The sequence below is a fragment of the Crotalus tigris genome, unplaced genomic scaffold, assembly GCF_016545835.1.
Source record: "Crotalus tigris isolate CLP2741 ecotype Arizona unplaced genomic scaffold, ASM1654583v1 scf7180000024376.1991246, whole genome shotgun sequence".
Lineage (NCBI taxonomy): Eukaryota > Metazoa > Chordata > Lepidosauria > Squamata > Viperidae > Crotalus > Crotalus tigris.
Window position 1 is genome coordinate 900,560 of NW_024100546.1, and position 11,893 is coordinate 912,452.

Genomic DNA, 11,893 nt, shown 5'->3' on the forward strand with positions numbered 1-11,893 from the left:
TACTGAAAGGAATAATGTTATAACCTGGTTTTTTTCTGTATTGCCTAACATCAGAATTGCATTGTTTATTGTGATTTCAGTAGATGAGATGCAAAGAGATGCTTCACAAGAGGTCCTTGAGTATAGCTTCGATATTAATTTTTGCAGTTTGTACTTCATATATTTGTAGACTGTACACTTCCATATAGCATGGATGCCTGTAACAACAGTCTAGCTACACAACTATTCATCTAATAAATTTATACAGCTGCCCAACTCACAGATAGGTGACTCCAGGTGGCTTACAACATTTACAAATTTAAAAGAGCCATCGTATAATAAAAATCCCTACCCCACACCCATGGCAGAACAACACAAGTAGATTAACCACTTAATTAACTCCATTTCAATCTATTGTCCCTAGGCCAGTGGTGGCGAACCTATGGCACGGGTGCCAGAGGCGGCACTCAGAGTGCTCTCTGTGGGCACACGCGCCGTCTCCCCAGTCCTAGGCCTTCATCTAGGTTTTATAAAACCTTTTCGCTTTAGGCCTCTGCCACCATGTGCAAAAAAAAAAAAGGTTCAATCAATCAGTCAACTTCAACTTCTCGCGGGAAAAAAAAGATCTTGCAAAGTTGGAATTGATTGATTGAACTTTTTAGTCCCAACCAGTCTGCTGTTACCATTGCAGCCATGCCCAGCCAATGGGCCGGCACGCGACAATGCATAAGTGGGCTTTGGGTTGCAGTTTGGGCACTCAGTCTCTAAAAGGTTCGCCATCACTGCCCTAGGCCTACTAACAAAGCAGCGTTTTTATGGTCTTTTGGAAAAGGAGCAGGATGGGGACCAACCGTATCTTGAGGGGGGGATGATGGTCCATAACAAAGGGACCATCACCAAGAGGACCCTTTTTCATGGTTCCACCAGATGACAACCCCTAATTGATGAGACCTGTAGCATTCCCTGTCTTCCCATCCTGGTGGGGGTGGATGGATATAATAAGGGAGAAGTAGGCCTTCAAATAACCTGGCCCTAAGCCACATAGGGCCTTAAAGTTGATAACCAAACTGTGAGTTGTATCTGCAGCTTCTGCAGAAGAGTTGACAGAGGTTCAAGTTTAGGCTTGAGCAAAATTAATCAGGCTGCTTTGTTCTGAACTAGCCAAGTATAAAAGTATAAATAATGTTAGGGTATTTTATGGTTAAAGTCCAGATATTCATAAGATAAATGGTTAAGAACCTGGTGATTTTTAATACTATGTCTGCCTGTAGAAAATAATTTTAATTTACAAACCAAGTTATACCAAAGGTTTGTTGAAGCTTGATGGATTACATTAAGAAATATTAATTAAATGTATCTTTCAAGATTATGCTTCATGGAAAAACTGCCATAGAACACTTTATTGATCAAGTAATCTAAGCATTACAGTAGTAGAAAATTGATGTACGAAACAAATACATGAAATAAATTCCTGATTGTACAACTTCAAATTGAGGATTGAGTAGCTGCACCAGTTATCATAAAGCAGGGGTAGGCAACCTTGGCTCTTTTATGACTCGTGGACTTATTGCTGCTGATTTTTAAAAAAGCTTTATTGCTTTACATTTTTATTTTTTACAGGTGCAGTATTTAGTGGAGAAGGGAGCCGTAATTGAGCATGTTGATAATAGTGGAATGCGCCCACTGGACAGGGCCATTGGATGTCGTAATACATCAGTGGTGGTCACCTTGCTTCGAAAAGGAGCCAAACTAGGTCAGTGAAAGAGAAAATAAAAATGGTTCTGTTTAGGATTGTTTTGAAGCCCAACCCATTTGCATTAGACTGTTTTATAAAACTGATTTTAGTACTAATATTATGCCTATCTAAATACACTGAGACTTCTAGCAATTCAGATTTTATCTAGTTCAATTTAAATTCTCAGCCTGTAAGTATCCAAAGCTCGGGCATTAACTCCCTGGTACCGCCAAACTTAATGCTGAATTGTAATTACAAATATGTCAGAAAGGTAGAATTATTAAACATGTGAAGAAGAATCAGATTAATAGTTCAGTTAATTCATATAAGATTTCATGCCTGTCTGTTTTTTAGAAGGCAGACCCCCCCCAAAAGGCTATATATCTGTTACAGATCATGAAAAATTAGCATCTATAATAGAAACAAAATAAGATTAGAAAGAATGGAGTCATCCAAGAACAAGACAGAAATAGATTATTCCATGTTGCTAAGTTTATTACAATATTTCTAGGCTGCCAACTCCATGTGGACTTTCATTAACACTAATATAAAATAAACATTTTAATTAAAGTTATATTAAAATCCCTCCCATAGTAATGCCTGGCAACATTGCATGCTAAGTGTTCTTCTGTGAAAGCTATCGGAGAAGGCTGTTCCTTCAGGATGGAGCATATATAGAGAGACAAACTAGCCTAGCCGTCTACTCATAAATCTCTGTGATCCCTGCCCAGTATATATTATGGATAGATCGTTTGTCTTCAGTTCTATGCATATCTAGGTTATGTAGAATCATGCAGAATTTTAAAAGTAATGACTAGCTTTTGTAACCAAAAGTCCACTGGCTACCAATACAAGTGCTCTGAATAGCTACACTGGACATTTTCAGACACTGCACCCCAAGTGGGCTGTGTATTTTTTTTTATTAATTGTCACTAGTTTTAAAATATAGCCCCATGTAAAGCATATTGCAGTAATCTAACCTAGAAGAGCCTGGATGATTGCTCCAGGTTTTCCTCATGCAGATAGGGCTTGACATGACAGTCCAATAGAAATCATGAGTCTTAAAAATTCTGGACTTTGGGGAAGTACTCCAACTTCAGAGTGATTTATTAAGTTATTTATACAATTAGTTGTAGACTGCTCACTTCCAGAAAGAACATAAAAGCATTCGGGAACAGAGCAATAAAAACAATAGTCTAACCTGATTTGATTAACTCAAGACAACCTTCGTACTGTTAATGCCCTTAATCACTGGGACAAATAAGGAGGCAGATGATTCCTAGACAACACATCCAACTTGCTTGGATTTACCTTTGCTTTGCATCTTCTCACTGAGATTCTGACTTCCTCCTGACTCTGGGTGAGGACCTCCACACTATCTCCAGGGTAGAATGATTTTCTTTCTTTGCATAGTGCTAATTCTTATGTGCTGCCTTTGTTCCCACTATCCAGAGCAGTGAGGTAGGGTCCATTTCTTCTTGGGAAGAACTCACAATGCAAGCTCATGCTGGTTCAGGAGAGATATTTCAACATTTCCACAAGTGCTAAGCTGCAAATACAGTTAGGTGATTGTAAGCCAAGAGCCACTCTTTTCAGTCCAAGTGGCAAAACAAAAAAAGTTTGGATTTTCTTTTCCAGCCCTTAAAATATAGGCTTAATAAAACCTGTGAAAATCCTAGAATGTTTTAATTGTTCTTTTAAACAATACATTCAAATACCCGGATTTTAAGAGAGAGCTGTAGTGACATACACGGAATTCCCAAAACAGCAAGGTATGCTAATAAAATCCAGTACAGGGAATCTGCTCTATACATCTTAAGTTTCAGAGCCTGCAGAATCAATTTCGGAGATGTTGGTTTCAGAGCAGCAAGGCCTCCTGACGCCGTTGGAAGACAGACTAAAGCCTCCCACTTTTTATGGGACTCTTGGATCATGAATAGCTAATCACTTTTTGGAAATAGTTAATCTACTTGCAAGCAACATCCATTTTTCATGTCAGGATTTAGCCTGAAAATTCAGTCTAAAAGTTAAGATTGCCTTCTTAACTGCATTCTTCATTTGTAAAAGAGCAGGTTTGTTCTAGCCAGACAAACCATTATGCTGTAAATCTTCATATTTGGATAAAAATTGGGGGGGGAAAGCACTCCTGATAGAGTCAACTAAGATTCAACTAAGTGAGTTACATAAATAGAAGAGTTGTCAATCATTTGAAAGATTTCTTAGAATGCATTTAAGTGTTAATTTTACATATTTCAGGAAATGCAGCATGGGCCATGGCTACTTCAAAACCTGATATTCTGATTATCCTTCTACAGAAGTTAATTGAAGAAGGAAACATAATGTATAAAGTAGGTGGATACTTGTGCTAATTGAGATCTGAATGAATGAGTGAACTGATATATGTACTGGTAAAACATCTATAGTATGGATTGCTAAACTACTGTTACAGTGAAGGAAAAAATATTTGATCCTCTGCTGATTTTGTACGTTTGCCCACTGACAAAGAAATGATCGGTCTATAATTGTAATAGTAGGTTTATTTTAACAGTGAGAGACAGAATAACAACAAAAAATACAGAAAAATGCATTTCAAAAAAGTTATAAATTGATTTGCATTTTAATGAGTGAAATAAGTATTTGATCCCCTATCAATCAGCAAGATTTCTGGGTACCAGGTGTCTTTTACACAGGTAACTCTCTTAAAGGGAATGCTCCTAATCTCAGCTTGTTACCTGTATAAAAGACACCTGTCCACAGAAGCAATCAATCAACCAGATTCCAAACTCTCCATCATGGCCAAGACCAAAGACCTGTCCAAGAATGTCAAGGACAAGATTGTAGACTATACAAGGCTGGAATAGATTACAAGACTATTGCCAAGCAGCTTGGTGAGAAGGTGACAACAGTTGGTGCGATTATTCACAAATGGAAGAAACACAAAATAACTGTCAATCTCCCTCACTCTGGGGCTCCATGCAAGATCTCACCTTGTGGAGTTTCAGTGATCATTAGAACGGTCAATGATCATTAGAACGGTGAGGAATGAACTACACGGGAGGATCTTGTCAATGATCTCAAGGCAGCTGGGACCATGGTGAACAAGAAAACAATTGGTAACACATTACGCCGTGAAGGACTGAAATCCTGCAGCACCTGCAAGGCCCCCCCTGCTCAAAAAAGCACATGTACAGGTCTGTCAGAAGTTTGCCAATGAACATCTGAATGATCCAGAGGAGAACTCAGTGAAAGTGTTATGCTCAGATGAGACCAAAATCGAGCTCTCTGGCATCAACTCGCCGTGTTTGGAGGAGGAATGCTGCCTATGACCCCAAGAACACCATTCCCACCATCAAACATGGAGGTGGAAACATTATGCTTTGGGGGTGTTTTTCTGCTAAGGGGACAGGACAACTTCACCACATCAAAGGGGCGATGGACAGGGCCATGTATCATCAAATCTTGGATGAGAACCTCCTTCCCTCAGCCAGGGCATTGAAAATGGGTCGTGAATGGGTATTCCAGCATGACCATGACCCAAAACACACGGCCAAAGCAACAAAGGAGCGGCTCAAGAAGAAGCACATTAAGGTCCTGGAGTGGCCTAGCCAGTCTTCAGACCTTAATCCCATAAAAAATCTTTGGCTGAAGGTTCAAGCTGCCAAATGTCAGCCTCAAAACCTTAATGACTTGGAGGGGATCTGCAAAGAGGAGTGGGACAAAATCCCTCCTGAGATGTGTGCAAACCTGGTGGCCAACCACAAGAAATGTCTGACCTCTGTGATTGCCAACAAGGGTTTTGCCACCAAGTATTGCGAAGGGGTCAAATACTTAAATCAATTTATAACTTTTTTGAAATGCATTTTTTAGATTTTTTTTTGTTGTTATTCTGTCTCTCACTGTTAAACTAAACCTACCATTACAATTATAGATTGATCATTTCTTTGTCAGCGGGCAAATGTACAAAAGCAGCAGGAGATCAAATAATTTTTTCCCCTCACTGTATGTGCAAAGGGGCTTTGTACTATAGTATAATTGTTTATTTGTAATATTAATAATCTTAATCTTGACTGCAGGAAAAAGATAAATAAAATAACTTTATTTAAAATGGAAAGGTGTAAGCGAGGCAATGATTATTGCAACTAATGTTTAAACGTTGATTTCTGTACTCATATAGCAGCTGTGCACAAATATAATACAATGTAACCTTGATTCTAGTAAGGTTTCTCTAATGACAGAGAAAACCACGTGAAGAAATTATATAAGTAATTGTGAATCCCAGGTAAGTTTACATAGAAGAAATAACAGTGACTAGTTGTGTACTTCTAACCAGTACATTCAGATTCACAGATTTGTGCCCGCAAAGTGCTACAGCTCTGGAACATTCTAAAGTTGGTCATTTGGTTGGGCTGCTCTTTCCTATTACATACCCTTCAGAGGGTAAGGTTGAGGACCTTGAATTGATAAGAGGCTCAAAGGGGAGGGGTGCTTGAATGCTCAGTTATAGAAAAGTGAACTCTCATTATTCTTTATGACTCTCTACGACACACATTGGATGGCCTGCGATAATGTAGAACAGTACACTGCCTTGTGAAAAGCTGCATGAGGCCAGTAATGCCGGATGGATTGGAGCTGGGAACATTGCGTGAGTGTCCTGCTTGGGTATCCTCTGGCAGTGGCAGCAGACATAAAAACAGCCCTTTAAATTCTGATGAGCTGTGAGGTAAGCCATTTCCCACCATTAAAGGCACTGAGCTTTGAGGTCTTCGTGACAAAACAAAGTGCTGAGTTTTCTGGCATGCGTATAACTTTTCTTGTGTGAAATAATGTAAGGTTCACTGGTCTGAAGAGCACAGAGTTCTCTGGTGTGACATACAGAGCACAATTTTCATGGTCAGCAGCCCTCGGAGAAGTAGTAAGTTGCCTTAGGTCCTAGCAATTTTTTTTTTATTATTGAAAGTTTTATAAATTTTACAAAAAGACAAAAACAATACAAAACAAAAGGCAACATATACAAAAAAGAAACTAAACATTACATATATAAAAAAAAAAAACCCCATCCCCCACCCCTCACAAAAACCCTCCCTTCCCCCCCTGAGCTTCCCAGAGCAGAATATAGGCTTAATTAAAAATTAAGAAATAAAAATAAAAAATTAAATTAAAAAATTTATATTTATATATATATATAAAAAAAAATATCTATATATATATATAAAAATAAAACTTATAAAAAAGCTATGTGATATTTTTGTATACCCAATCTAAATTGTATAAATTTTATCCATTTGTCCCAAACAGCAAGGAACTTCTCTTGCGTTTGTTGCTTTAAGAAAGCCGAAATCTTTGCCATTTCCGCCAGATAAGCTACTTTAAGAAACCATTCCTGCAATGTAGGCAAAGATTCCTTCTTCCAATATTGTCCTACTAACAGCCTAGCGGCTGTAATCAAATTTAACATCAATACAACCTCCTTTGTATCACAATCTGTAACAATGCCTAACAAAAATAATTGCGGAGTAAATTTTACCCTCCTTCTAAAAATTCTCTGGATATTCCACCATATTTTGATCCAAAATGCTTTTATCTCTCTGCATGACCACCAAATATGATAATAGGAAGCATCCTTATAACCACATCTCCAACATTTGGGTTGCACGTCAGGGTACATAAGAGACATTTTTTGTGGATCAAGGTGCCATCTATAAAACATTTTATAAAAATTCTCCCTAAGGTTCTGTGCTTGTGTAAATTTGACATTTCTCACCCAAATGGTTTCCCAAATGTCCAATGAGACTGGGACACCAAAATTCTGCGCCCATCTAATCATACAATCTTTAATTAATTCCGTTTCTGAGTCCATTTCAACTAATACCCCATAAATTCTCTTGATATGGGTTTGTCTTTGATCCTTGACTTGCTTAATAAGATTTCCATCTTCTCTAAGAAAACCCAATTTACAATCCACCTTCCATTTATCTACTAGTTGCCTATATTGAAACCAAGAATAAATAATATTTTCTTGCGCTAAATCTTCCCGTAATCTTAACTGCCAGTTTTGCCCATCCCATCTAAGTAACTGACTATAAGACACCATGTCCATTTTTACTCCTCTTTTTATTCCTTCTATCGCATGCCAAGGTATAGCCCATAATGGAACTTTAAAATCACTTTTATAATATTTTCTCCAAATCCTAAGTAAAGAAATTCTTAAAATAGGTCCTAGCAATTTTTGAAAGACCAAGCAGGAGTCACTTGGAGAACTAGAAGATTAATACTTCATAAACTAAATCCATTCAGTATCTTTTAAATTAAAGATTAAGAAAAAAAAGCGATTAAGGGAGAAAGGAGTTTGTGCTTATTCTCCAAAGGGAAAGGAAGAAGCGGACAACCTAAACAGAGTAGAGAGGGAAATGGAGAGATACACTGGACCCTGTGAGAACTGATCATTCTGCCCTTAGAAAGGTCTAGAAAACCGATGATGAGACAAGAGGACCAGAGACGCAAGCTATTATGAGATCTCTCTCCCCTCTTTCCCCCTCAATTTTATTTAGAATATGGGGCTATGGCAGCCATCTTCCATGCATGGTGCACCAGCAGGGACTGTAAAGGAGTAAAACGGGAGGCAGAACAAATGTAGATAACTACATGAGACCAGTTTGATGATGAAGGTTAAAAAAGCCCCTTGATGCCTTAAAGCAACTGTTTTTAAATGAGGCATAGGGAACGGATAGCTGTATTTTAGGGATAAGGTATATAGATGGGACTGTATGTCTGATGGAAAGATATACAGTCCCATCTCTCATTAACAAGATGCCTACTGAAACATTTACTATACTTCCAAAAAGCCTTAAAATCCCTGGCCAAAGAGTAATCTTCGGAACTCATCTCAGTAAACTGAAATGCTAACACTGATATAATGATAAAGCTAAGCTCTGGAACACAGGTGTCAAACTCAACACATCACGTGATGTATCACGACTCTTTTTACGTTGTTGACAGTGGGGTGGGCGTGGCTTCAGTATGATGAAACCGGCCTACAGGCCGGCGGTTTGATACTCCTGCTCTAGAATGTTTTAGAACCATGGTTTTGCACACACCTTTGTGTGTGATGCGTAAAGACAGGTGCATCATTTTTCAGATTTGAAAGGACAAAAAAGTACTTCACAACTAACAGCCATCAGCAGCTCCTTAAAGTAGTTGCCCTCTGCAACTACAACACGATCCCAGGAAACGCTGGTGTTGGTTTAAGGAGTTGCCAAGTGATGGTGCACATGCACCACTGTGCTGTGAAGCAGCCTTTCTCCTTCACATTCAAAACAATGAACAGCTCTTATTTTAACCACAGTTAAGGCTTGTGTTAAGACAAGTATCTGTATAAGACAGTGTTTTTCAACATTGTCAACTTTAAGATGCATGGACTTCAACTCTCAGAATTTCCCAGACAGCCTATGTAAAATTGTAAAATTGCCAAAGTTGAAAAACACGGATATAAGGTGATGTATTGCAACTGGGACAGCAGGGAGCGCCATTGCTTCTTCACACACTTTCCAAATAGGAATTACCCAGCCATCGCCAATTATATTTTAGATCAGGGATTCTCAACCTTGGCAACTTTCAGACTTGTGGACTTCAACTCCCAGAATTCCTCAGCCAGCAAAGCTGAGGAATTCTGGGAGTTGAAGTCCACAAGTCTTAAAGTTGCCAAGGTTGAGAACCCCTGTTTTAGATGAATGTGCACACAATTTGAGTCCTGCTTAGGTTGTATCTCAGTGCAGTGGACACTTTAAAGAGAAATGTATTATTAAAGACATTTAAAAATACATACCTCCATAAATGCTTTAACTCTCCAAAACGTGTGAAGTTGTTCACTTGGATGAAGAAATTTGAACTATCCGGATATAAGGCAATATTTTTACTAGTAATTAAAATATATGGAATGTCTTTCTGTTCGTTAAAAAGAAAATCAGTATTACAGCTTAAATTGAAATTAATTAAACTACTTTCAAGTTAAAATTAAGATAATGAGATTTAAGGAATTGCACCTTATCACTCCTATGTTCTCATTCTTTTTATAGAACTTTCATTTGTGAATCTGCCTTATGGTGCTGATTAATTGCAATTTTAAGTGTTTATCTACATAGTGTGTTTATCTACATCCTTTAATAATTAACTTCATAAATGTTATCTAAACATATAGTTACTACTTTGCACTCATTCTTCTGAAATATCTCTATATATTGGTATCGCTAAACTTGATAAAATCAATGCACGATTCAATGTAGTTCACTCATAGCTTTGTAGCCTGTAAATTATGCTATCTTGTATAGTATATAGTATAATCTTTTTCTCCTTACAAACATACATGTTAACAAAACAGCAAAATACTAAAAATGAAAAATTAATTGCCTTTATTATAAGCTTAACTTGTTTTTAAAAGAATATTCAAAACACTGCCATGTATTTAGTTCAGGTATGAAATATAGTTAAGTTTCATCAACTACATTATTTGCTTCTGTACTTGATGTAAAAGATGGCTATTGTTAGTTGAAATCTAGTTAGTTTCCAAAATAAAATAGTTTCATAACCTTTAAATTGATTGGTAAGATGTTAAATATTTACATAGGATATTACATGGGATATTTTAAACATTCCAGTATCATTAAGATACAGAATGCAGTTTCAGATATAATAATCATTATTTTTTAAAAAAGTCCTTGTGGTCCCTATCGTATCACATAAGAGACCCTTGCCTATACATACATAAGTCCCGAAGGTAAACATGCAAGTATTCCTCAAACAATTTGCATGAATTTCTAAGTCTGTATTAACCAATAAAAATTATTCTTAGTAAAATATATAAAGTACTAAATAGTACTACTGTTTATCGTGAAAATCAATCTTTTTTAGTCTTTAATGATGCTCACTGGGCTACCAGTTTATTTTAAAGGTGAAAACCGTTTTAGCAATGAAATATTACCATTCTGTGGTTTGATCTGCAGAAAGGGAAGATGAAGGAGGCCGCCCAGCGGTATCAGTATGCCTTAAGGAAGTTTCCGCGAGAGAGTTTTGGAGAAGAAATGAAAGCTTTCAATGAACTCAGGGTTTCCTTATATCTGAACTTATCAAGATGTCGCAGAAAAACTAATGTAAGCCTCTTTTCCAAGTTTTCCCCCCTTGGTATCAACTTGCAAAAAACAATTCTGGGCGGAACTGCCGTTTTAGATAATGCTAAGTCAGCAGCTTTTGGGGATAATAGGCAATTGCCTTAAAAATTGTAATAACTTAAGGTTCATCCAGGAATGTAGAGTTCTTGAAAGATTTGGCTCTTTTAGAACGGTTTAAATTGGGTGGGGCTAAGGGAGAGGACAGTGGACACCATCGGAATGTGTTGTAGACACTGTGTTGTTAAGCCCTGTCTTACGTGACTGCCCGCATATCTTTTCAGACGTCTTCTATTATGTCTTATCTTTCAGACATCGAGGCATTTCTGAAAGCAGTTTGGGTACACACATATTCAATGCATGGCAATTATCTGTATCTCAGATACAGATGGATCCCAAACAGATTCAAACAATCAGCAGAAGTGGGGTTAGGAAGATGCCTCGAGATTATCTGAGCAGATACTCCTCAGTCCTTACTTTAATTTCTGTGCGCTGTGATTTTGGCAGGATTTTGGCATGGCAGAAGAATTTGCTACCAAGGCCCTTGACCTCAAACCCACATCCTATGAAGCGTATTACGCCAGGGCAAGAGCCAAGAGGAACAGCAGGTACTTAAAGCTCTTTTGCAATAATGTTTATTTGGGTAATATTTTTTAAAACTCTGTTAAGAATAATGATATGGCCTTCAATATTACATTTTGACAAAATACCAGGAAGTTTTCTATTGGTTTCCAAGCTGTTCATAGATATTTTGTGTTAATTCTCTTACTTTTGTTTGTTTATGCTGCCAGAATTTCCAATCTTGGTGGGCTACCATGATGGCCTGAACAGAAAATCTCTTTATTGATACTTATAGTATTATGAGGAAAAAAATTAATTGGGATATTTTTGGAAGGAGCACAAAGAATGGCTAAAATCACCTCCTTAAATGCCATAACCAAACACGGACTTCACAGAGAATTGAAAATAGGAAGCCATTATAGGTTGTGCAATATACACGAAACAGCCCTACCATCACCTT

At 37.5% G+C, this 11,893-nt stretch overlaps 1 protein-coding gene across 11 annotated transcripts in view; it reads left to right on the forward strand.

Moving 5' to 3' along the window:
* Nucleotides 1–11,893, forward strand: part of TANC1 (tetratricopeptide repeat, ankyrin repeat and coiled-coil containing 1) — a 185,063-nt gene that overhangs the window by 168,989 nt on the left and 4,181 nt on the right. For all 11 annotated transcript variants that reach the window (XM_039328411.1, XM_039328414.1, XM_039328409.1 and 8 more), the window contains 4 exons: nucleotides 1,600–1,732; nucleotides 3,971–4,062; nucleotides 10,711–10,857; nucleotides 11,380–11,480. In XM_039328411.1, the coding sequence (XP_039184345.1) occupies nucleotides 1,600–1,732; nucleotides 3,971–4,062; nucleotides 10,711–10,857; nucleotides 11,380–11,480 (473 nt within the window). The remainder of the gene's footprint in view (nucleotides 1–1,599; nucleotides 1,733–3,970; nucleotides 4,063–10,710; nucleotides 10,858–11,379; nucleotides 11,481–11,893) is intronic.